The sequence below is a fragment of the Strix uralensis genome, chromosome 3, assembly GCF_047716275.1.
Source record: "Strix uralensis isolate ZFMK-TIS-50842 chromosome 3, bStrUra1, whole genome shotgun sequence".
Lineage (NCBI taxonomy): Eukaryota > Metazoa > Chordata > Aves > Strigiformes > Strigidae > Strix > Strix uralensis.
This window is the reverse complement of record NC_133974.1, coordinates 125,946,600-125,973,050: the sequence shown is the minus strand read 5'-3', so window position 1 is coordinate 125,973,050 and position 26,451 is coordinate 125,946,600. Positions and strand designations below refer to the sequence as shown.

The 26,451-nt window shown below is 38.7% G+C and overlaps 1 protein-coding gene across 1 annotated transcript; it reads right to left on the bottom strand.

Annotated features, from left to right (window-relative positions):
• Positions 1-969: 969 nt before the first annotated feature.
• Positions 970-26,441, bottom strand: ACTR2 (actin related protein 2). Its single transcript, XM_074864337.1, has 9 exons — positions 26,318-26,441; positions 20,045-20,155; positions 14,271-14,486; positions 10,087-10,159; positions 7,561-7,697; positions 6,629-6,778; positions 5,753-5,898; positions 5,208-5,340; positions 970-4,014 (listed from the first exon to the last, which is right to left on the bottom strand). The coding sequence occupies exons 1-9, from the start codon at positions 26,363-26,365 to the stop codon at positions 3,844-3,846; spliced, it is 1,185 nt and encodes a 394-aa protein (XP_074720438.1). The 5' UTR covers positions 26,366-26,441; the 3' UTR covers positions 970-3,843.
• Between the last annotated feature and the right edge of the window lie 10 nt (positions 26,442-26,451).

Here is a 26,451-nt window from a genome sequence, read left to right as displayed (position 1 = left end):
TTGAAAAAGTTGACTAGCAAATGTCAACTGAGCTGTATTTAGGCCTTTCCACACAAAAGCCATGTCAGGCAAAGCAAGCCAAAGGGGAGGAGCAGGGAACATGAATTATTACTGAGCAGAGGTAAAGCCTAATTATTTTTTTTTTTCCCCCCTAAGAATGCACAGTGATGGAATAAAGATTTGGGCCTTGGGGGCTTTTTTTTTTTTCTTCTTCTCCCCCTCTATTAAAATCCTGTCTACCTGTACCTGTATCTAAGGTGGAATGTGTTTGACCTAGCCACTGAGACAGATGCACCCAGAGCCAAACTGCACATACTGGTTCACTCGAAGAAAACCAAAGCTATACTGGGGCCATGATGCCTGGGGAACATACAGAACAACATGTACAATGAGCTGGGGTGAAATGGCTGGTTGAGCTTGTTTCAAAAGCCAGATAAATGCATCGTGATTAGTGGGCCAGACACTAATCCACACAGCAAGTTGAGAATTACAAAATTTCAGGTGCAAGAACTGCTTTAAACCAGTGCATCTTTCTAAAAGTTATGTGCTAACCCCTCATACAGTTCTATCAGTTAAAATGAGGGATGCAGGTGAAGTTGCAGATGAGGTCGCAATGCCTAAACAGAGCATCGTTATGCAGCTTCTGAGCTTAGCCAGGGATGCAGAAGTCAGTACAAGTCGGGGGCTCTTCCCATTTTGCAGTACCGAGCATAGAGCTTGAACTAGAAGAGATTCCTGTCCAATGATAAGGGTTTTAATTTCTTTTTTAAGAAACTAGGATGGAGGGAGTGGAATCCTGGCTAGAAAATGGAGTAGGGGTGCTATGACAGCAATCAATAGGAAATGTGTTATTTTGTCATGTCAGATTTCCTCAGCATAAGCAGCTCATGATAGATTTGTGATGAAAGTTAAGTTGGAGAAAAACTGACAGAACTGTGATTTCCCAAAGGAAACAAAGCAAACATAATCTACTTTGAAAAAAATCTGATTTTATTTTTGTATTGAAAAGACCTGTCAATTTAAATAGATGTTTATTTCCATCAACCAGTGTTGTGTGTTAACATTACCCAGAACTGTATAAAAAGCCATTTGTGTTACATCGGTTAACATCCTAGAACACTGGAGGGGGGGGGGGTTTGAAGCAGCTTAACATTAAAAATAGGATGTTCCCAAAAAAACGTACAACTGATGCGGCATCTTCTATTCTAATTTTATAGGAGCTGAAGCATATTGCAAATGCAACTCAAGTTATTTGGTCTTCAAAAAAAAAAAAAAAACCACTTTAAAACCAGATTGCTTTCGTAGCAATACTGAAGCTGTCAGCTGAGAGAACACACACACACTCTCGTGTGTGCAAACACACACATGGAGAACCACACTGAGCACAACTGGAACACCCCATTCAGTATTTGGATTACGAATGCATTCCTCCAAATCCATGATAGCTGCAATTTAAAATGCTAGTTGCCTTTTTTTTTTTAAATATATACACGGTTTCCATGGAAACCCAAGATTCTGCACAATCAACTGACATTTATTACTCATGGTGCTGTGAAGTTCTCTAGTGAAAGGGCCAAATTCCAAAACCTTTACTCAAACATGCACATACCTAACCGAAGCCAATGAACAGGGGAGAAGATGGTTTAGAAAAGGGGTTGCAGGGTCAAGGTCTAGATTTGATAAATCACATGACAGATTGTCATTCAAAAAAGGTTTTTAAGTCATTCTTTGGTTTATTTCCATGATTCTCAACACTGTCCAAAATGCCCAGAGACAGTCACATGAGAAACCATAGCTCTAAAGCAAGCCCACAGCATTTTTAAATCTTGCGTATTAAATGTTCAGAAGACTACAGGAATTCAGAGTACCCCTTACATTCATGTCCCCAAAAATCTAGTAACTGCTTAAGTGCATGCACTGAGGCATGACCGGCATGCCTGTAAATTCATATTGTTCAAGTTAAGAGTAAATATAGCTGCAAAAAACCCCACCCACCTATAATTAAATGGTCATTACTAGCAATACTATAGTGACTGTCTTGTTATTAAAGAAATGCAGACATGGTTTCTGCCTGTTTGGCTTGCTCAGCCAAAAGGAAGCTGCCTGCTCGATTTAGAAAGAAAGCAAATTGTAAGAATCCAAGGGGGTTTAATATTTCCATGTTCCTGGGGTCAATTATTAATGTAAAGATGTAGACAAATGGCAAGTATATGAAAGCATATCTCATACATTCCAAGGTTTGGAAGTCAAAAGCATATCTTAACTTCCTTATGCTTAAATGTTATGGTAGGCTTGGAAAACCAGTAAGAAGTGATATAATATTTCCATGAAAAGCAAAGCAGAACTAAGTCTAACAGGCATTCATATGCAAGCAGTTTTTGCTATGCTTTATGTAAGGCAGATTTTACTGCAAAGATAAGTTACAAGTCTGCTAGTAGGAAAAAAATACAGGCAACTATACTCAGAGAAGGTGGCTGATAATTACTAGTGACAACTTCTATTTTTCAGAACAACTCAGCTTTAATGTACTTTTGGAAACAGCATTTTCATCACTGGTTTTCACTTCCTTCCCCATCCCATGTTAAGTATCAAAAATCAGGACTGGACAAAACGAATTGTGGATATTTACCAACCGACAGCATCTCATATTCCAATGTTATTTTTAACTGGAACAAATATAGGTCATTCTTTATAACCTACTGCCAGTGGTTGTTTATAAATATCTGCTTGTTGCAATAAACACTGGTCATTGAAATACTCATTCGCAGTAACTACTTGGCACTAGGTTAATATACTTGTAAAGTTTAATGGAAGTGCTTCTGATGTACATACAAGCACTTAAAACAGACTTTTAAAACTTAGTTTTCGGGGTTTTAATATCTATAGCTACAGTTTTCACAAGCATTTCTGAAAGTATTAAATCTCTTCAAAAGTTTAGAGGCTCCTGTCTCAGCATATCTAAGTTTCTCAACAATTACAGAACAGCTAATTTAACATTCTTGCTCCCTATGCTGAGACAACACGGTACCAAAATTTAGCTATAAAAAGAGGCATTTTTGGTCAGACTGACCCCCAACTATCCCTTAACAGAAAAGCAACACAGCTCAAACCTGTCTCGTCTCGCCAGAAAAAGACACATAAGGCCACAAATTTACATTTGCCAGAATATCAGGTGTTTCTCCATTTGTGGCAACTGTGTACATGCCCACTTAGAGAAATACAGTATGAAAGCCCCACCACCACCTTTAAGGATAAACCACCTCAGAAGCCAGTTTAGGCAGCAGTGCGTATGGAACCACATTACATCAAAACGGTGTGTTAAAGCCATTCCAGCTAGTTAAACTAGTTTCTAACAATGTTTAATCAAAATTCCTAATTGCAGGAAAGAAAAAAAATAATCTTAATGTAGAGAGAGGCAAAAAAATGCAAAAATAACCACCACAATGATCCAATAGCAAAAACTCCCGTTTAAAGGTTTTCTTATGCTAAAAAAGGCACACAACCCCTTGTGAACTAGAGACAAAAGCTAGCAGTACTACAGCAATAAACCCAGAAGAAAAAGCCTACCAGAATTACCCAATTGCCTACTCGGAAGGAACAATGAAGTAGACAGGCTGCTCTTGCTCTGTTTTGTTTGCAGGGAAGTGGTCAAATTTAATAGTCAAATTTAGCCACATTAAGAAACATTTAACAAAAAGCTACCCCAAGAAACCAGAACAAAACCTGACCATTGGGTCAAAAGGCCACAGACAGGCCTTTCCATAGCATGTAGCTGAGTGAGTTCAGAGATTGGCAATGAAAGAAAAAAAGCTTTAGACATGTGATGGGAACAAGCTTTGGGATTTATCGAACAGTCACACCAAGCTTCTCCAGCACACGCACTCCCTTTTCTTGGTATTCTTGTCGGGTCATCCAGAAGTTGTCTTTGTCTTTCATGATGTCTGCTAGAACTGCGCCACCCAAAAACACCATGTGCTTTCGACGAGGTGGATCTTCAATTCGGATCTTAAATTTCTAAGAAAGAGAAAAGAAACTGTTAATAGGATTCCTGAAACAAAGCCCTTCAAAATAAAATTGTGTTTTCCACCAGAACAATGAAATGGAAACTGTCTAGTGAGAAAAATGCAACCCAAAAACTTAAATGTTAGCACGGGGCTCTGCTTCAGCTTCCAGCTTGCGCAACCTAAGTAAAATAACTAGTTTTTGCTGGCAATTAGAGACAGCTATTGACACTTTCCCCCAAATTATACCTTCAGTCTATCCACAGAAAGCCCAGGAGTCAGAATACAAAATTAAACACCGTATTTTTGCATTTCATGAACACAGTAAAGAGTGAAATACTTCCTAAGCTTTGATGGCTAAAATTATCAGAAGTTACCAGATCATCAGATCACAAAATATTTTAGAATTATACCAAGTTTTAGAGGGGCAGATGGAACCAATTTTAAATTTACACAATCTAGAACAACTTAGCTAATTAATATTTCCTTAAATTCTTTGATGCTAAAGCTCTAACTTTAAGAGCAAAAATTAGTACAGTCAAAGCTATGTGTGAAATATTGTCTTAGACTTAAAACATTCTGTACAACTGACTCATTCCATATAGCTGCAAAAGATTTTTAGGGAACACTGTATTAATAACCAGGGAAGTTCAATTCAGTTCAGCATTAGAAACTCCACTCAAAGGAATTTTCTCTCTAAATATCTCCTCCTTGAAACGCAGATAGCATTACAATGCAGTGTTACATCTCTAAGGTCTGTGTAGCTGTTGTCTGCTTATCACAGTCACCAATGAACAGGGGAAATTTATTACACTTGAAGGTGAGAACTCTAGCCTCTTTCTTTTGAGTATTTCACTTACAGCACGAACCAAAACTTTCACAAAGAAAAGTGATTTTTGCTCAATGATGACTTTAAGGCACAAGAACTCATTAGCTTCGCTTAATCTACATCACAAGTTGTGCCCTAGCACATTTTACATTCAAACTAATCCAAGACTTCAGTAATTACTCGCTATTAGCACGGACTAGAAGGTGGCTTTATTGCAAGTATACACACACAAGCCACCTATATGAAACGGAGGCAGCGATTTTGCAAGTTGCACGGAGGGTCACCCGTAGCTTCTGTCATTTCTGACTACTTGGTTCCCTCTAGTGGGGATTCAGGTTAAACCTCGGCCCCACACGAAGAAGCGACTCGACACCTACAGAGAGTTTTTCCACATCTCCTTTCAGAACTCGTTCCAGGTAGAGCTGTTTGAGTTCCCGCTCCAGTCGTGAAGGCAGCCCAGGGTACATGGTGGACCCTCCAGACAGCACAATGTGCTTGTAAAATTCAGACCTGACAAAAAAAAAAAAAGAAATAAGTCTTTCTAGTGTCATATAGTCTACCCCAGTACGAGTAGGTACCTGTACGTACAGGGGAGTAAATACAAATCTAAAACCGGTCATTACACAGACAGACTGCACAAGTTTGGCAGACTTGCTCATACTTTTCCAGGCATCCCAGAAAGCAGAAGTAAAAAAATATTGTGCTTTCAAGATTTTATCGTTGCTCATTCACACCAAAACAGTCAAGTTTCCAGAAAACCCGTTAAGCTCCAAGATCTCAGACTGAGCCCTACTCCTAGTACACCCCCTCCCCCAGCAGAACACATATCAACCTCTAAAGCAAAAGATGTTATTTTGTTTGAATGCAGTTCTCACATCACCCCTGCACTCTGACACGAGGATTTTAAGTGTTCTGGTCTTACCTGGTATCAATGTCAGCGGCCTGGATGGTGTTAAACAGCAATTCAGCCACGCCAACCCCCTCTACGTTGATTAAGTGAGGCTGGAAGAGAGCCTCCGGTGCCTCAAACCGTTCCCCACCAACTTTGATAATCCTGCCATCTGGGAGCTAGAGAATAAAAAACATCATTCAGAAGACTACTTTTAGCCACTTGGATACTAAACAAACCAAGAGGAAATGACCTACATTGTTCCCTGATGTTTTAAAACAGGAAATTGTTGATAATTGCCACCACTGCAAGAAGTCATTCAGTACTACTGAAAGAAGATACAAATTCTTCAATTGTTATGCAATTTACTTAGAGACATCAGGGACCAGATACATTGATACTGACTACTAAACATTTCCTTGCAATACCAATGCTAAACATTACCTTGCAATATCAATTTAAAAGCTGATCTTACAGCAAGAGTAATGCTTTCCTGAAAGTTCTTTTCTTCCATGTGTGATCACAGGAAGTTTCCACCAAGAGCAAGTTTACCACTCTTGTCACCAGATATCAATCAATGTGTCACTACTAGATGGATGGAGCTGAAACACAGTCTGACATGCTAGAGCAAGTCCACTTTCTCTACAAGTTCCTGTACTATAATATTCAAATTTCAAGGATCTACAATGGCAAAAATGAGTACAAAGTTTTATGGAAAATCTGAAAAATAATAAAAAAAAAAGAAAGCAGCTTTTAAAAGTTTTCCCAGAACCAAGTAATCTGATTCTACAGACCCCTGTATCTGGGAAGTGAGCTACTGACAAAAATTTAGAAAGAATCAAAGTTAAATGCTACCTGAATTTAAGCCTATGAAGTTCAGGACAAGAAAAGCTGTCTCAAAACACTCACCGTGTAGGATTCAACTAGTACTGTGGTCTCTAATGCCAGTTTCTGCTCCTGTTCAATGTTGTATCCCACATAACATAGCTTTTCCTTGATCATGCGAACAGTCTCAAAATCAGCAGAATGGTTGAAAGCATACCCTCGCAGTAAGAGGAGCTAGAGGGAACAGACCAGGTTAGCGGTAGATGAGAGGAACATCAGTATCAGTAGGTGGGTACATTCAAACATGTATCTTTAAAAGTTCGTCTCCCTTTTTTAACTGCAAATTTAGTATTAAGTCAAATCTGTCACAGCATATCCATTAATAACAGAAAAGCAGAACAGCAGCAGCATTACTCCAAGTCAAAAATCATCTTCATCATTACAACTTTCAGTATAACCATTAAAGACAGGTGAAAGATAACCAAAATAATTCTTATATTTAGGACCTCACTTCAGAACACTCCAGTATTCCAGTTTAACCATAAGATTTGTCAATACAGAATGCTGCTCTTATTTAAAAAAAACCCAAATAAGTCCATAAAACATACTGTATTATTTAATAATCAGGGAAGAATCACTACGTTATTTTCCACACTGTAAGAAAAAAGTCTTTCTGAAAATAATTAGTAGAACTGATAGAATACAGTTTTCATTTTATGTATCAAGAAAGCCAACTTTGAGTTTTTCCTTCCGAAATATGGAATAAAAATCCCTTCCTAGAAGACTGCCACTAAGAAAATGTGAAGTCTCTGAATAATATCAATAATATCACATGTGATTTACATGAGGAAACATAAGGATAGACTGAAGCAATACAGAGAATATAGAGTTTTTTATGTAGTTAACATATGAATAATAAAGACAAAACATATAGTTGTTTCTTGCTATCAAGGGATTTTAACTTGAACCCATGTACCACAGATACCAGCCTCAACCTTAAATTCTTTCCAGCTTACCTTAATGAGGTACCTAGTGATATCCCTCCCAGCGATATCTAACCGTCTGGTGAGATGAGGGAGAGAGAAACCTTCATAAACTGGGCAAATATGAGTTACACCGTCTCCAGAGTCCACAACAACACCAGTCAACAAACCTAAAAGAATGCGAGGGGGAAAAAGAAAAAGGTACAACTTTTATTAGCACCTTCATAAATAGAGCAAAATAGTAGCAAGTTTAAGATAGGATTTTTCATTGTAATCTTAAAACAACCTCTATTTCCGCAGTCATCAGTTTGGGAAAAAGTAGTCACAATTTAAAATTTGGTTATTGTTATCCAGCTGGATTTTAAACTTAAGGTTTTAATAATAACAAATGCTTCCATATAAGTTTTTTGAAAGTATTACCGCTATTTTTTCCTGGATGCTTATAACTCTGCTATTCACAATTTTATCTAGTATTTTGACATCTTAAATTGCACTCTAATTAAAAAGAATATCTAAGATCATTAAAAGCTTGTTGAGGCACAAATTCCTCCTCAGATTCAGCTGCATCTGTGCAACCTTACATTAATTTCTCAAATGTGAAGAAACCTAGAGGCATTTAGGCCACAAGTTTACCTTGTTACAATTATTAGGACTTGTTGATTTTGACTGGTATTCAAAAAACAAAACAATGCTTTCATAAGCTAGAGAATATTTAGACTATATAGCACACATATAATTTTTTTCCCCCATAGAAACAGCGTTAGGCTGAATCAGATCCCCTTTCATACACTAAAGAAGTCAACTCCAGTGAAAAACATTTACCATAAACCCATTAAATTCTAAGGTGTACAAAACTGAGATGATATAAGCATGTAGAAACAGAAGTTTTGTTATTTTGAAGCGAATTTTGTTATTCACTAGCAAAATAAATAAATAAGAAGCAGAATTAATGATGAAAGTTGATTAGAAAACAGTTTTATAGTTCCTCACAAGCTACCTAAAGCAAGAAAACATATTTTAAGGGAAGACCTTAAAATAATGAAGGAACATTTAAGATGTAATGGAAAGGTGCATTAGTTTGGCTATTGTAATTTGCTCAAGCCTTGTAAACAGAAGGCAAACAAATTGGTTATTTGCCTCAAATGAACCAAAGAACACACCTTGGTTCAGTTGTGTGATCAGGTCTTCACATTTATTAGTGAACCAGAATAACTGCTATGCAAACACAAAGTCTTGCAATCAGACGCACGCAGTAAGGAAGGAAATAGTCACGAGGGACTACACCTAACTCCAAAAGACTGTTGTGAGGAATTGCTAAAGAATTTCCTAATTAGAACTAGGTTTTGATATATAAACCCCTTTGCCTTTAAAAGACACACAAGCACACAGAATTCCAGGGAAAAGCAACAACTAGTTTTAAGAGAGTTTTAACAGCAGCAACAAAGTGTGGTACACCAAAACGAGGCACATCTCTGGATGTAATTTTAGCCACTACTTTAATCTTTAATGTAATATAAATAAGTAGGATGTTTTAAAGGGCTTCTTTACATTCTCAAAAGCAAATGTTCTACTTATGTGCCACGTGTTTTTTCTATCTTAGAAGGTCTTCAGCTTTGTTTTAGATGTAGAAACATTGTGGACTGCTCTAAGTTGTTTTACATTTTGCTATTCACAAAGAAATTGAGCACTATACAGTAAAATACATGTATAATTACAGCAGAATTTAAGACTGCATGTTAGTCAATTAAATACAAGGAATCAAACCAAAGAAAAACCAAGAAGAAGAAGAAAAAAAAGAAAGAAGAGTAATTGCACAGATCGCAACAAATAAAATTAATATGCAGGTCTGCAAAAGTGGTTTTAGTTTAACTATTTTTAATGACTTGCATAGCAGAACCACTTTTCCAGTACCCCATCACTTTTGCTCTTGGACACAGAAACTATGGTGATATGTTAATGGTCAAGGATATTTATGTCCTGCTATGTGACAGCTAAATACACCAAGCCACTAGTAAACAGATGTAAGGAGTCATGTTATCAGAACTGATGTGCTTGAGTAACTTCTTAAAATCCTAGGTGGATTGCAGTCAATGGTAGAATTTCTATCAAACTCAGTGAATCCGTAATTTTCTCCTCAGGCTGAGGATCATTTATTCTAGTTTATCTACAGCAACAAATCAACTTTTTCTTGAACTGAAAATAGTGCAAAAGTCACCTAGTCATCATCTTGAAATTCACTTATGGTAATAAATTTTTCCTTTATCAGAAAATCAAAAGCATGTCATTAAGACCTGAAGCCAAAGACTACACCCTGAAACAATGACAGTTCTCATAAACCAGGTTTTTGCATTTACAAGCACGTCTCCACAGTTGGTTCATGAAAACAACACCGACAGTGGTACCTATCAATAGTTCCTCAAAACAAAAAGCAAGCCCATAAGTCAGAGATGAGCTTACTTAGAACAGCATTGAAAGCCCAAGACCCATTAATACCATATTAGTACTTTGGCTCAGAAACACATTTATAAACTAAACAGATTTTAAGTTATCTTTGCCTACCTTGAGCATACAAAGTAAGAACAGCCTGAATGGCTACATACACCCCAGAAAACTGGTATGTCTCAAACATAACCTGTAAGATGAAGGCAAAAATTAACTTCCAAAACAGACCAAATACTTAAATTCCACAGATGTTTGAAAACTGTATTTCTAGAATTCTGTATTTTTGCTAATCAAAATCACTTCCCAATAAATTTCATCACACCAATTCTACACAGACATTACAAACCTACTTGCTTTATGGCAGTAGGTAGTACATTCAGTTCTATACTTTACCTGTTCACACAGGATGAGCCATATGAAATATTCCACATCCATTTAGCAATGAAAGCGTATACTTACAAGAAACCCACACACCAATTTCTGCAGCTTTACTAAGCCGTTTTCCAAAGTGCTTAATGAGCAGGAGGCAGTACTTGCAGACCAGCCAAGTATTTCATTACTGAAGTGTGACTTGGGAACAAAATGTTTGTTAAAGGTGTATGCTCTAAATCTTAGGAAGTTCAGGGTTTTTTTTTTTTTGAGTCTTCATCAAGCCCTACAGACTTTGTACAACTACAGACTATGTCAAGTAAAGACCAAACAGACTCCTATGCATGTGGGTCTAGAATAAGCCCTTTGTCACAGGTTGTTCTCTGCTTCTGAGCTGCCTTCTTCCCTTCTTTAAAGGGCAACTGATGACAAACTTCTAGAATTAGTGCAAAATCCACTACAATTGAAATAGTACGGGTAGGGCTAACTCTGTTACATACAGAAAACCACAGGTTTGCAGAACTCTTTACTGAAACATGAAAAGTAACTGCCCATCTTGTAGACTAGGTTCCCCTATCCATTAAACTAGATTCAGTGAAGAAACAGAGTCTAAGATTAAAGGATGTAAAGTTTATACGATCTCGTTGTCTTTATAAACACAAAAAAAGCCCAAGTAAACAAATCATACTGTACAGCAGTTTTCCCCTCAAAATGCTTTACCAGGAAACACAGATGAACTCTAACTATTCCAGCACACACAGAAGTTTTGCGTTTGCTATTCTGCAGCCTCCTGAGCACTTCTGCAACTTCTAGGATTAGAAACTGATTAAATCCTAAGTACTCCCACAGTTCAAGTAAAAGATACCTAAATATTTTTAAAGAAAAAAAGCTGATGCCTGACAATTTTAGAGTTCTGAACTATTTAAAGAACCTCCTCTTAGAATAGCGTGATTTTAAATGGCTGGCCCATATCAAAACCCCGATCCTTGCCAAGTCAATGATTTCACAGCTGTATCAAGCACACCGCAAAACTCCTGGGAAGACTGATGCTGCTTTTCTCGGGATATTTGCTGTGAGCACGCAGTATAGCAGAAGTCAAGCAGTAAGGAACACAGAGGGAGTGAGCTGCAGAGCATCATGTTTTGGGTCTTTACAAACCCCCAGTGTGAACTGGCCAGTATAAAAGGAAATTTAATAGAGTAGTCAGGTGCATGGAGCTAAGAATGAGCAAGACCTTACAAGGCTGGCTAGTGACTTCCGTACTGGCCACAGTTGAGCACATAACGCAATACCTTCAGAAACAAGAAGCAGAAGTGTCTGCCAGAAAAGGAACAGCAGAAAGGGCAGCAACTCAAAAAGAGATCCCATTTGAGTAGGCATTGTCTAAAACCAGCACTATTCCAATGGATGAGCTTTTCAAACACCCTGAGTGTTTACAAAATGAAAAACTAATTTAAGAAAAATCTAAATTATCATCTTCATACAACAAAATGAATATTCAAATGGCATTAGTTACTGCCTTGACATGTTGTACTAAACCCTAGAAGCCACTGCAAAACCCTTTTATAACCTATATGCAGGCCTTTGTGGGGTTGTTATTCTTTCAAGATATCTAGATCTGTTCTATCTGACATGAAAAATGCCTTGACATGGGAAATATATGTTAACAAATCTTAAGATGTAAACACTGGGCAGGATGTTCTCCTGAAAAGATTCTTCTTCTCGTGACACCAGCTTCTGGATTACCTACAAAGTGATGTTCTAATTGGATGTAGAAAGAAAGAACTAAAAATTGGGAAAAAAGATTAAGAATACCAGGCTGGGATTAGGAGCAGTGACAGTGCTAGAGTATCTCTACAGCTACATGATATGCCACTACAGTCTGGCTGCTCCTGAGGGTACTACAGAATGAGAATGCAGCAGATAACTAGAGACAAACAAACAGCAAACACTCAATTAAGCTGAGCAGCAACCAGTGTCTTGTACATGCTATAAAAAAACCCAGCACTTTAAAAATATATATTTTACAATACAACTGTTGTGAACACTTGCTGCTACTACTATGTAGCTGAGTTTGATGGAGCAATGGGATAAGGAGAGAGAATTACTGGAAGCAGAATGAAGTACAGGGTATATAATTATCTATCATCTTGATATAGTCCAGATGACTAAGCTTTTCTTTTTAAAATGCTACTGCACTGTATCACAAAATGCAGAGGCATTATTACATTTACTGCAGGCTTTAGGAAAAAAAAAAAAATCTTAACTCAGTCCTCTGCTTCATACCGGGGCTAGCCTCCCTAAAAAGGAAAACTCCATGTCAAAAATGGAAGGAGTATAAATAGGTTGCAGTTAAAAACTAAATATTGCTAGCCTTCATAACACTGCAATCCATTCAAAATATTAATAGAAACAATGAGCTTCTGTTTAACTCAAATTTAAATTTACAAAAATGGATTCCAGGTCTCCCTAATCTTCTGGATCATGATTAGGTATCTACAATCTGTGGAGGGGTTTAAAAAAAGCAAATGGAGCAATACAAATATTTTATCATACTTCAGAAGCCATACAAGCCTTTTCAATTTACGGTACAAAATTACTCAGTCCCAGAATAACTAAAACCCAGCCTTTTGTGTGTAGCAGGAAAACAGACACAAGAACACTATTGTAGACAGCTGAAAAGCAAAAGAAGCCTGAACAGGAAATTCAGCCATTCCTGCTATATGGAGGCCACCCAGAAAAATCTGCTATGCCTATCACACCACAGCTGACTGATGTACCATGGACTGTATTACTAATGTTGCATTACATAATACTTAGGTAATGGGTCCCTAATGCCCACAATTGCTAAGACATGCTGAATGCAGATTGTACAGATCGATTTTTTTCACTTAAGTTTTTCCAACTTTGCTATTTCACTTGCTCCCAAGTCACTGAAAGAAAAGATTAGCACCAATAGATTCACTGCCACATTGCAGAAAGCACTACTGTAGCTGTGACAACAAAATGATTTTAAAGGAAAGATCAGCAGATAATGATAAAGGTAAATTCTTATTAGACTAAGCAACTGATTTTGGAGGGGGAAAAAATATATCCACACAAGCTTTCATACTCAAAGTTCTGATAAACGGATACGGCTTCAGACTTAGAACCCATTTTTCCTGCCCTATCAGCTACTCTAACAACACATTTTTAAAATTACATTTGTTATACTGAATACTTAGATTAATTGAAAGTACCTATGATGCTTGAGAACAAAAACAAAACAGGAAACTAAACCTTTTGTTCTCATCAAACCTTACTGCTCTTCAAGATAGTGTCTTTGTCACACAGTACTAGGGCTAAACAATATACATGTGACAACCTACATTAACGCAAAGTTCAGATGGAGCTTAGGTTGCCCAGGGCAGCACTGTGAGATCGACGATCCAAGAACCAGGCCCTCCTTCTTAGAAGGCTTTCACTGATAATCCCTAGCATTAATCAAAGATTAGTGAATTGGTTGTCATCACACCTTTGTCTCAGCTACCTCCAACAACACTGCTCCATCTGGTAAGCACCACCTTGCTCAAGCTTCAATCTCCTCTGAAGCATTATTGGCTTACAGGAGTCCAAGTCATTTTAAGTAATTAACATTCATCCAATAGCTAGTAATCAATGTCTTGGATACATGAAGATAAACATGTATTTCCAATTCTGCGTCTTACAAGCGATATGACTTGAGACAAGAAGCCTGCTTACAGCTTTTGAACGAGGTCAGCTTGTTTGAATTTAACCACAGTAGCCTTCATGACTATGGCTGAGGATGAGTTTTGATTAGAAAACGGAACTGCTTTGCTTCAGACCGTTAGTTACCAGGTGTTTCAGGAGGTTAAAATCTCTTAGCAATGCTTCAATGACAGTATGTATCAGTTTCTACTAGACAGACATACCTCCACGATCTTCTCCCTATTTTTAGTTGGATTCATGGGAGGTTCTGTCAGTAGTATTTTACAATTTTTTGTGTCAATATTAAGTTTTTCTGGTCCAAACGTGTAATCCCAGAGGTGCTTCATATCATCCCAGTTCCGAACTATCCCATTCTCCATTGGATAATTCACTTCCAGCATTGAGCGTAATTCACTTGCTTCATCACCAACCATGAGATCCTGTAAAATTTCAATATAGAAACATGTTAGTGTTTGCAAAGTTCTCCATACACCAAAATCCTCAAGAATGACAGTGCTCCAGCCTGCGTCCAACTGTGTTCTTAAGCAATGCCCACATTTTAGAATCATTTTCAGGTACTTAGGAGAAAAGTAGAATATACTGAATGTAGTATTTAAATTTGGTTGTTACCCATCCCAAACTTTTTCCAAAACAAACTTTGTTAATTCCATTCTCCAATTAACCTTAAACAAACTAATAAACCCTGCTACAGCTAGATACCAAAAGACCTTTGTAAGTACAGATGTTTCTCCACTGACACCTCCAAAATTCTCTTATCAAATACTAACTTCGAAAGGCTGAGACGCAAAATAGCACATAAGGGTAGTAGGTGGGATTGGCAGAATATTTTTCCATGCATGTTGCAAACTTCTGTGCACAATACCAAAACAGGAATAATGAGTGGTGAATAAGCATACTGAACAGTAGCAAAAGCAAATAAGAGATCAGAAGTTCCACACTAGACATTAAAAGAAACAATGGTTTACATATTGCCTATGTCAGTAGGGTGTGAAAAGACACATCTAAATATAAAATATACTCTCGTCTGTTCCATGTCAAAGTCCCAAGCCAAAAAACCCCAGTAACGCATTCTTACACAAATACAACCGACTAATGCATAGTTTGTATAGTCATTTCACACTGATTAAGCAATCTGTTTAATAGTTAGTTATGCAAACACTGCACATTCAAATTAGTAGCATCGTATCTTCTCCTTTCCCACGTTCTTCCCAGAGGAAGCATGCACAGCAATGTTATCTTTGCTCCCTATTATTTCCCATACTTTTCTAAAGAAGCCTCAACTCACTTGCTCACATTTAGCCTACAAAAACACATTTCTAAGTACCAATAGCACTGTTTCCATACTAGCATATATTCATTTCATTGCAAAAAACCCAGCTGCTTCATACAAAAATATGCCACTGCAGTTTGCAGTTACTGTGGCACAGAAAACTCTGAAGTGAGGATTACTCAACCTACTGTTCAATATTAGGGAAAAAAAATGCACAATGAAAAATCCAGCATCCGGTTTATAATACTTTTTTAAAGGAGTAATCTAAACAATTACTGTTGACTATATAAAAAGGAAGTTAGTTGAAAACAGTTTAAATCAAACCATTCCTCTTCCAACCCCTCTCCCTGATAAGGTTTTGTTTTCCCTTGCGTAGATCATCACTGTACAGAAGACAGAGGTCAAGACTAACATTTTAAATCAAATGTACTCTAGTGAAACCGTACTATGAAAACTCCACCATGCAACCATGTTACACCTGAGAATTTAAGACAACAGAAACTCCACCAGTTAGAAGAGTAAGAAGCCTTTTTTGTACATTGTTCGTTGAGACTCTACGCTGCCGAACAGGACAAAGCCCAGGAAAAGCTGCTATTCAAATGTGCAATGCAAGTTGCACAAAACTTTCACATCCTTTTAAAACAAAGCTAAAGGCAGAACAATTGTTCTCAAGAGCACATTAACAAACATGCGCTCTTGGCAGGTGAAGAGGAAGAAGGACAGCACAACTGAATTTGCAGAGGAACCCCTACCATGTCATTCAGTGTTTCCACCACTTCGGTACTCAGTAATATTTGTCCGACTGAAATCTGAAAGTTTATTCAAGCTCTGGGTTTGTAGTGTTAAATATAGCAATTTCTACTGTTAAAGATGCTGAGCTTACATTGCTCTTTAGGTTATTCTTACATCTTGCAAAACTACAGGCTATGTAGCATTTAGAAGCAATACATAAAATATTCTCATGAATTAGTTGCTAGTAAACCAAAGCAATGAACAACGTCCAAAATAAGTATGTATTCAAATGTAAAATGTAGGACAAGACAAAACAATGAATAGCATCAAAAAATAACATAACAGCTACTAGGTCCCATCAAGCAAAAATGGTAAACAAACAGCACAGGGGCACCTCACTTACCATCTTTTTGTTATTCTACTTCAACAGGTCAAGAAAGGTGAAGAAAGAAGGTAGAAGCAAGAAAGTCAGAAAAGGCCTAAATGAAATTCTCAAATTATTTTAAGTACACAGTAGAAATAGGCTGAAAGAGATGCACGCACAGCAGGAAATGATCAGAGTTAGTTTAGTTAGGGCCAAACTAACATTCTGAGGATCTCAGATTAAAATGTCTTTAAAGGAAGCTATTGCTACATGTCAGCAGCATGTCATGTTTATGTATCTTACGTCGCAAACAAGATCAGTATATCTGCCTATTTCTCGTAAATAGGATTCTGTGCATAAATATTCTGTAACACTGGAGTTCTACCCCGGGCAAAGCGTTTATCTGAACTAGACAAGACTCGAGGCATTTGACCATAACTAGCTCTGACAAACGCTAAATTCAAATTTTGTTTTAAAAATTCTGCTTTAAATACCCAAGAACTGAAAACTATAACATAAAAGCATTCACCTATAAGCAGGATAATCTGTTAATATTATCATGGAACAAATACCCAAAAGGAATCGCATAAGAGATATTTACTTCAATTATGGCATCTACTCTCAGAATGGAAACAAGCAATCATGAAGTGCAGTAGTAAGAGCAGTGTCTCAAAGCTCTTTCCCTATAGCAAGCCATGGAGATAGAAAGATAAGATAATTAAAGCAGCCAGGAAGCACTATGAAATATTTGAAGTGTATGTGCACAAACACTGTCCAAAATTACAGTAAAGCCATTTCTTTGATTATTGAGATATTTTTCCTCCTTCAATTAAATTCACTTTGAGTCACCTAAGCTGTCAAAAGCCGTAAAATAAATATCAGGTCCCGTAGGGCAATTGTACTTATTCTGCAAATTGTGTCAAAGGAAAAGAGCGTAGAGTTTCTGGCAGCTGCCTTTGCCCTACCAAGAGGCTGGTCAGAGCGTGGCCCTCTTCCTCACTTCAAATCCAGAGAATTACCTTCTCCAGGCTGCCTTTGGCAGAAACTGAGCAGAACTGTAGGACGTGGACTATGGCTCAGCAGGTCACCGGGTCTGATCTGCCCTAAAATCCTAATTGTTTTAAGTAGTCAAAGCTACTCATCAGTCCTGCCTTCCTAAGATGGTTATTAACCACAAAACCTGCTGCAAAGATTAGTAAATCAGTAAAAGCTAAGAGCAGCATCTATGCTTATGGATTTAGAGCTTTAAGGTTGCAATTTTAAGCAAAATAATCCCAGTAAGAACTGAACTTTTGTGTCTATGTCCTTAACTGGCGACTCCAAGTAGAGGGAAAAACTATATCCCTGCTGCTGGCTGAAATGCGAATCCAGAAGGGAAACATGGACAAAGCAACCTGAAACCAGTAACTCAATAGATGGATGATAACCACTGTTTTGACCAGCTTCCAGACTCTTTTCACAGTTTCTGAATTTCACAGGAATGACAGCTTTTCTGAATAGTTTTGAAAAGTTAAACTGATAATCTCCTTGCCAGCTTCCTTTACTCAGTTTTAAACTTATCCCATAAGAACTTGCAGTGAATGGCTAGAATTAAATTTTGGCATAAGACTCATCTGCTAAAATACATTTTTTTAGGAAATCTCAATAAGCTCACATAGAAAAACAGCACTCACACTTAACAAGTCTTCCTACTGTATTATCCTACTGGGATACTTTGGGTATCTGTAGCAGGGATTTCTTCTCTTGATACAGTTTCCTTAAGAAAGAGTGACAAACTATTACAGGCAGATGCTATAAAACTTCTAGAAGAATCTAGACACATTGTTTATACTCTCTAAGATACACCCGTGTGATCCATGCTCAAGCAGAAGACGGGCAATGCATGCGAAATTATAGTTTACTGGTTCTTTCACACTGATCTCATAGCAATTACTCACTTCTACCTCCTATCTTTCCAATTCAACACTGTCATCTGTAATGATATTAAACTAAGTTATCAGATAATCAGAGGATACAAAACTGGCAGGACAGGCTGTATCAGATCAACTGGAAAGAAAACATGACTTCAACAATGAGATTTCATGCAAGAGAATTTTTCTTGGACTTAAGACTTGTAAATCACTGCACAACTTTCATAAAACTCTACCAGGACCTCCTTGAAGAAGTTGTCACATTAAGTTCAAGCAGATATCTGAAGAAACACCTCTCACAAAGTCTTGCAAGAGAAAGGAAGATGTTTTCCCACTCCTTACAAAACCTCCTGTCTACTGTGAAAGGGAAAGATTTCCACCCTTTCAACCACAGTGTCCTAGCTGAGGTAAGCAGTATCACAGTATTTTTTTTTTTTTTAAAAAGCGCATTTTGGAAAGGTCTGATGTCTTTCATCCTCTTGACTTCCTAGTATGGCCTTCTGCTGATACCACTAACTTTTTACAGGCAGCATCAGAAATCAGATAACTGAAGCTCTCCTTGTTACCCACAGGGTTCTGAAAATAAGGAAGACTGGGCAGATGGTAGGTTTTGGGTTTTTTTTCCTTTTACTAAGCTGCTGCTCTGAAACAACAAGGCAGGCAAAATTGAAAGCCTATACACAGTGGTTCTACTTGACCTTCACTGGCCTAAAGGAGGGCTTCCACAGCTCTGCATCACCTCCTGTTTCTCCCTCAAGTTCCTGCTTCTGCCTTCCTCTCAAACTGCAGCTTGCACAACTGTCTTGTAGGGCAGTCAAAACTTTACCTGACAAAGAAATCACTCTTCTTCAGCTGGATCAGCTCACTAAAGCAGCTCACCACATGACTGCACAAGCAGTATGACTAGCACAAGGTGAGAATGTGTGGCTAGAAGCAAAAAGGGAGGATGTGACCACACCAGGGCCAAGACATTTACTGAAGCCTGTAGTGCAGAAGCAACTACTAACATCTGAAGCGTTAGTCTGTAATTAGAAAATAAAGTGAGAAATGATAGCTCCCCAGACTTCAGGAACAGATTCTCAAACAGTGGTTCCCCGTCATTCCAAGCTTGGAATAACGTCCCAAGATGAAGTAGCCTGGACACAGCCCCTCCATCTCTATCTGGTGCAGAGTACCTACGTCTACCAACAGCAAAAAGAAAAGAAAACAAAAACAATAGAAACAATGAAATGCAAACACAACCAAGGTTAAACATCTCATACAAGATCACAGATGATCAACTCTGAGTAGAAAGCAAACAGTATAGAAAGACCTGGAAGCTCCAGCAGCTCTTCAGCATTGCCTCAGAAACCCACAGTACAGCTCGGTGACAAACATCAACCACTTCTCTCCGATTTCTGCCTTCTAAACTTGACATCATTTACATATTGGCATTTGAAGTCCCTTTTTGCCCAGAACCCCTTGAGCCCTACCTGCTGCCTCCTCAGTTGTACTATCTGAAGGCCTCCAGTGCTTTAGATTACCCTCTTAATAACTTTGTAGTTTGTGACAGGCTAAAACCCAATACAGAAACGAATCAAGAGATACTGAAAGAGCATAAAGGGGAATTAAGGAAAAAATCATTTCCAACCATTACGTAAGTCAAAAGCTGCCCTAAATATTTTTATCTGTTAGAAAGGAATAATAATGAAAAAAATTTACCTTGATTTCAATGTTTCCCACTTTAGCAGTTGATCTTATAATAGGTCTTCCAACCAATGCTGGAAAAATGTGCTCTGGAAAATTTGAGCCTGCATAGCCACATTTCACAAACTGAAAAGGAATAAATAATTTTATTAGAATATTCATTACTTTTGGTTACCAACAGAAACCTGGTTTGGGGTAAAAAATTAAAAGCACGTGTCCCACTGGAAACCAATTGGATTTATATTTTCAAATCAATTTTACACATTTCAGATGAGGCACAGATCTGTAAAACTGAATTAAAATATTTTCCAGAATGTTTTCTGAATCAGACTGTCAGATTTTTCAGAAACAGTATTAAAACGACTAAGTACGTTGAGAGGTGTAAAAGAGTCCAGTGTTTGAATTTGGATTTCCTGTCGCTCTATAAAAAAGCTCTCTAGCAACCTGAAACCCATCATTTTGTAATGGCTCACCTTATAATGAGTACCCAATGAGACCAAATTAAATCACCTCTCCAATTAGAGCACACAGTACCATAACAAATTACACATCAGAAAAAACCAAAACCTTATGAATTCAGGTGTTATGCTGTTATAAAAAGTGTTTAATAGTGAATTAGCAGATAACCTGTGCAACTCAGATGGATTTCTCAGTTCCATAATTTTCAGAGTTTCTTTTAAGGATAAAGATATGATTCTGCAGTAAGCACTTTAAAACCAACAGCATAACCAAAACCAGAACCTTGGTAGTTCACACCAAACAGGATACTCTGAAAGAGTGCTTGTTACCCAGATATGTACAAAAGGAAGCTTTGTATCACTGGGTCCTAAAATAGTATATACACTAAGAAAACAGTGAGGATTAACTGAGCACAAAAAAAAAAAAAAAAATTCACTAGAGGAAGCTCAGCTGTAAAACAAGAACTTCAAATGTGCCAGCAAGAAGTTACAATTTTAGCTCATGGGGATCAGCAAATTATGCTTTTTGGCTATGCTACTCTGATGTTCTGCCTGCAGTTCATACAGAGCAGGCTTCTCTTTTTTTGATGCATACTTAGCGTACTGCGCTACATCAGCATGCCAGAACAGCATCCTGCAGCCCCAAACTAAACATTACACATTTTCATCTGCAAAAATCACTCAACCATCTAGGTGTAACAGTGGTAACACAGCATCACGGAATCATTCCAGTTGGAGGGAACCTCAGGAGCTGTCTCATCCAACCCTGGGCTCAAAGTATTCAACACTGAATTCACTTCGGGCTTTGACCAGTTAGTTAGGTGTTAGAAGCCTCCAAGGACATTCACAGCCTCCTTGGGACCCTGTCCCAAAGCTTAATTATCCATTTCAGCTTGTATCAAAAGCCATCTGCTAGAATTTCCAAAACGTTCACTGAGTTTTCTGAATTGAGGTCTGAACCTGCCACTAAAACAATTATCACAGGAAAAACTACAGCTAATTGCTGCTGAGGGGAATTCTGCCATTACACTAACAGTAACATGAAAAGTCACTTTCTGTTGCTCTAAATTATTTGCCTTACTGCAGTAAAAAGGGCACCGGATTTGGAAAGAAATTTATAAAGCCAGTTAGGGAAAGAGCCAAGAGAGATTTTAATTAAAGTTGGGCTAATACAGGGGGGAAGGGAATTTTTCTTTGCTTTTTGTGACCCCAATTTCTGTCACCCATTCAGTGCTTGCTGTCTCCCAAGGCAGAGCTGTTTGGAATACCTGAAGAATGACACTGTGTATTCAACTCATTTCCCTCATTCTACTTCAATCCAGTTCTCTGAAAAGGCAAGTACTTATCAACTCTTTTGCTTATATTAAGGCCAGAAGTACCTAGGAGTTATGTAGATCTTATCTGTGTATTCAAGAATGCAGTGCTGCTATGAGAAAGCAAAGAGTAGCCACAAGCATTTCTGGATCACCTACCTGAATACACCAGGAGACTCTACCAGAAGTTTTATACCAGAGGAAACATACATATAAGACATTTTGAATGACTGAGCTGAGTCCAAATAATGGCGTCCAAATTTCAAAAAATGAAACAAGCTCCCTTTCAGACTTAGCAAATTACTGCATTCAGGGCAATCACATGATTTTTGTTGCTACTACAACATTTAGGTATGCTTGTTACAAATTTCATTGTGCAGGACCTGGTGAAGCTAGAAGTTAGTTCTATAAAACATCCCATACAATCCCATCCTCCAGCTTAGGCTTCCATGAACTGTTTCAAGTACAACCATAAGCACCTCCAGGTAGCCCATGCACCTTTACACCCATCCATTTGCTTACAGCTTTTCCTCCTTTTCTTTCCCCTGGCATGAAGCAGCTTCCCCACCAGTCATCACCAACCATGTTGGTCAACAGAAGTAACAGCACCACTAACATCTAAATGAATCTTTACAATTCAAACTACTGGAGCACCCCTCAAGAAGCTCTGCTACCCACACTTTTAAATCCTGCTGACTGGGCAAATAAACCCTGTGATTTCTATAGCGATCACCGAGATATGCAACCAAAACAACTACTGCACAAAATCAGTAAGCACGTTTTGGACAACCTTAGAAATACCTCTCAAAATCACATACAACTATGCTGACCTAGAAAATGCTGACCTACAAAAATACTACTCTAAGTTCTTACTATTTGAACCATTAGAGTAATTTCCAGTCCCTTTCTGTGTTAAGACCTTGACACACCTTCCTGGGAAGTTAATAGTGCTGAAAAATCCTAGATTTTAAAAACAAATCGTCATTTCTCCAGTCAGCCAAAACCACAATCAAAATCAGATTTAATCTATGTGAAATACAATGAGCAAGATTAATCTTGGACATTCACAGTCTGTTCTCTACCTCTTTCAGGCCAGAACAGAGAGCCTTAAAAAATAACATTTTTACAAAGTTTGGCAAACTCAGCAGTAGACAGAAGGAGCAGAATTTTAATTGCCTTCTCCCCTCCAAATTTGAAATTTTCCCTTCCAGATTACATGAAAATTTGGTGAAGATGAGAACAAGTCAGCCTTCCCCATCAATGAGAGCATCCCCACCATAGTACTCTCCCTGACAATATTGAATTTCAGCTGGCTCGGTAGGTTTGTGATGACATAACACTGGATATTATGGCTGAAGAACCAATCTTGGTAAAACTACCAACAGGTAAGAAACACAGATGTATACAATAACAGATTCTGGACAGTTTTAGATTTTTAAAGGGGTACAAGAAATAGAAGATACTTCTTCCTCCTGTCCCTTACAGGAGAACCTGCAAAATCTTCAGTTAAACGTTATGAACTGCAGCAGTTTGGAATATAATCAGCTTCTCTTTTCTAGTGCCAGACATTAAATACTCACTGTTCCTGCCATTCTCAATTTGAAACTCTCTAGCAAAATTTAAGTATAATGTGCTTGTTCCTCTTCCATCTCTTAGTGTGCACACTCCTTGGAACAACTGTAAAATAACTTCAGCACAATGCTTAGTATACATCATATATTGAACAGTAATGAACACTCAATGAATACACGCATCTCTAAGGAAGTCAAGAGTTCATCATCATTCCTTTTTGCACTCATTTGCTATAAATTCAGAATGTTTTAAGAATAGCTATGTAGCTTGCCTGTGTGCAAGAGCACGTATGTAAGAGTTTTACCATATATAGTTTCTTCTCCATTTCACTGTGGCTTATACCGACTCTTTCACTTCCTACTGAGTCATCAAACAGCAAGAACTTGTACGTATAAGTGTTCTTTCAAACGAAAAGAATGAGGAAGCTCACAAACAGCTCACGTGACAAGTTTTTAAATGAATACTAATATTCTTATCAGGTCTCTGTGCTTGATTCTTTCCATTGATGCAACTCTCAAACACACACCCTAAATACCATTAGAGCGATTTTACAGGCCACTAAGTAACTTACTGTTTGTCCTATACCAATAAGAAAATCCATCTCTAACGCTTTAGTCCTCTGAGGTGCCATTGCCTGCCTCTCTGCCACACTACGTGTTGCAAGAACTTCCTTCTAGTCACCTCTTCCTCAAAGATTGCTTGCAGCCAGATACACAAGAAGTCCTACTGCAGCATAACAAGAACAGTAAATTTCAAAGACAAGCCTAAAGTTAAAGTCACATCTGAGTTTTCTAAAGATATTCTCTATTTTTCTGTAATATTTCTGGGGCTTGGCAAGAGATTTAATTTCAATTATGGTTTTAAGTTTGATATATCTCAACATATCAGAAATCACTCTGACATAAAGCATCTCTTCTTTGTCATACAGAAAAAAATATTATTATAAAAATACTGGTTTGACAATAATACTTGAGAATGTGCAGTTGAGGCTTGAAAGATTTACTGAATTGATTTTTCTTCCAGTTTAATTATTCCAATTCTAGTTTAATTATCCCAATTCAACCTAAATATTTTGAGTTTACTGATTTAACGATTATTTCTTGATACTCTGTTCTCCCACACAATGAACTCTGTGACCAGGGTACTCCCATACGCACGTTGATCTGCTTAGAGGTCGAACACAACCCAAAGCAACACAAGCTGAAGTGACACAGGCCCCTCCTCTCAGAAACGCAACAGCACTATAAAGGCACCTTCCACTATTATAGTTATTTATATCCTGCTGGTACAACTCACAGAGGAAGAAATTTATCATTCCAAGACATTTCTTGATTTAAAAGCACACACAGGTACATTACGCGGTACAAAATCTGTGTTGCAAACCCAGCTTGGGAAATTGGGTAAAAACAATGGCTTCTACCCTCTGCCTCACACCTTACTGAGACCAGTCAAAGCACAACACTGCTGTCACTACCGATATACCAAATATTTTACAACTCCGGGATTTATTGCTATGTAAAGGACCACACTAAAGGTTGAAGCTTAACATTTTTTTTGGATACAGGTCTGACAGTAAGAGTATTAAACAATAAACACCAACAAAAAAGCTTCCACATCCCTTTGTAACAAGAAAATGGTAAATGCCTTTTAACTTTCCTGTTTCTAAATGATAGTGTAAAAAGTGCCCTAAGGCTCTGGACCCCAGCCCTATTAAAGATAATTTTTGCTATAGGAGTAAAACGAGATGACATCAGAACTGTCAAACATGACGTTCTTCCTTCTGAACCATCTCAGATGCTAATTGGAAAACCCTCTAATTCAGGATGCTGAATCTCTAACAATGACATCCTTTGTCTCAACTATTCCCTCTTTGGCTTTTAAAAAACTCAACTTCTTTCTTCCAAGTGTTTATTAAAAAAAAAAAAATCACTTCCTTTTTTTTGCCATTCAACAGATCTTTACATGCTGTCAGCTGTGTTAACTTCACATCGTATTTTACTGGGGGAAACCCTAGATTTCTAAACAAAATTACCAAGAGGAAATAGCCACCTACAACATCTTTTTGCTATAAAATGGTTATCTTTTTCACTTCCTGTCGAGGCGCCTCAAAGCCTGCGTACCACTGACAAAGGATGCCTTTCTAGTAGGTGCCTGCACGCTCAGGGAAGGCGGAAAAGGTGAAAGGATGGGGAGAAAACCTTTGGGGCTATCCTGATTTAAAAAATGCTAATTCTGAGTATGTTGCTGATCAGGAAGGTATTAACAAAAGGACGACGCTCCATTTTGACCAGTAGCTGCAAAAAAAACCCCAAACAAGTAACACAGAACCAAATCCTTTCCTTAAAACGAATAATCCTCAATAGAGGGACACATCCCTGTTTGCTCGATGTATAACGCACTCATTCAGAATTTTTTTAAAAATCGGCATTTTTGGTTAAATACTCGTTGCTAGACTTGCTCAGGTCACGTAGAGAAATATATTCACGGTAAAACAGCAAAATGCCGGGGGGGGGGGGGGGGGGGGGGCGCAGCACAATATCCGCCCACCAGACACAGCACCGAAGCCCCCCGGCGGTAGTTTTTGCTCAGCCGGTTTAGAAATCAGCGAACAACCGGCGACCCGCCGGGACCGGCGGTTTTCCGCGCCGAGCTCCCCCCGCCCATTCATTCCGCAGGCCCGCACCGATCTCCCCTGCTGCGGCGGCTGCCCGCGGGCCGGGGCCGACGGAGGGCGGCGCGGCCCTCGCCGGCCCCCGGCAGCGCCTGGGCCCGGGTCGGGGTGGGGGGAAAGCGGCCGGGCCCGGTAGCGGCAGCAGGCCGGGCGCGGCCGCGGGCGTGCCGGAGGAAGCCGGGCCGGGCCGGGGGGAGTCGCCCTGCTTCCCCTCACCACCCCACACCCCCCCCGCCCCGGCGGCAGGGCGGGTCCCGGGACAGAAGCGACTCACCCCGGTGCCGTTGTCGCACACCACCACCTTCCTGCCCAGCGTGTCCATCCCTGCGCGCCGCCGCCCCGCACCGACACAGACCCGGCCGCTGCCGCCGCCCCAACCTCCGCCGCCACCGGGCCCCCCCCCGCCCG

Excerpts from the sequence above, each read along its gene's own strand:
- ACTR2 (XM_074864337.1), bottom strand. The coding sequence starts at position 26,365 with ATGGACACGCTGGGCAGGAAGGTGGTGGTGTGCGACAACGGCACCGGG. Across the intron at positions 10,160-14,270 it reads ATAGGGAGAAGATCGTGGAG|GTTATGTTTGAGACATACCA; the intron begins GTATGTCTGTCT and ends TTCATCTTACAG. Across the intron at positions 6,779-7,560 it reads TCACTAGGTACCTCATTAAG|CTCCTCTTACTGCGAGGGTA; the intron begins GTAAGCTGGAAA and ends TGTTCCCTCTAG.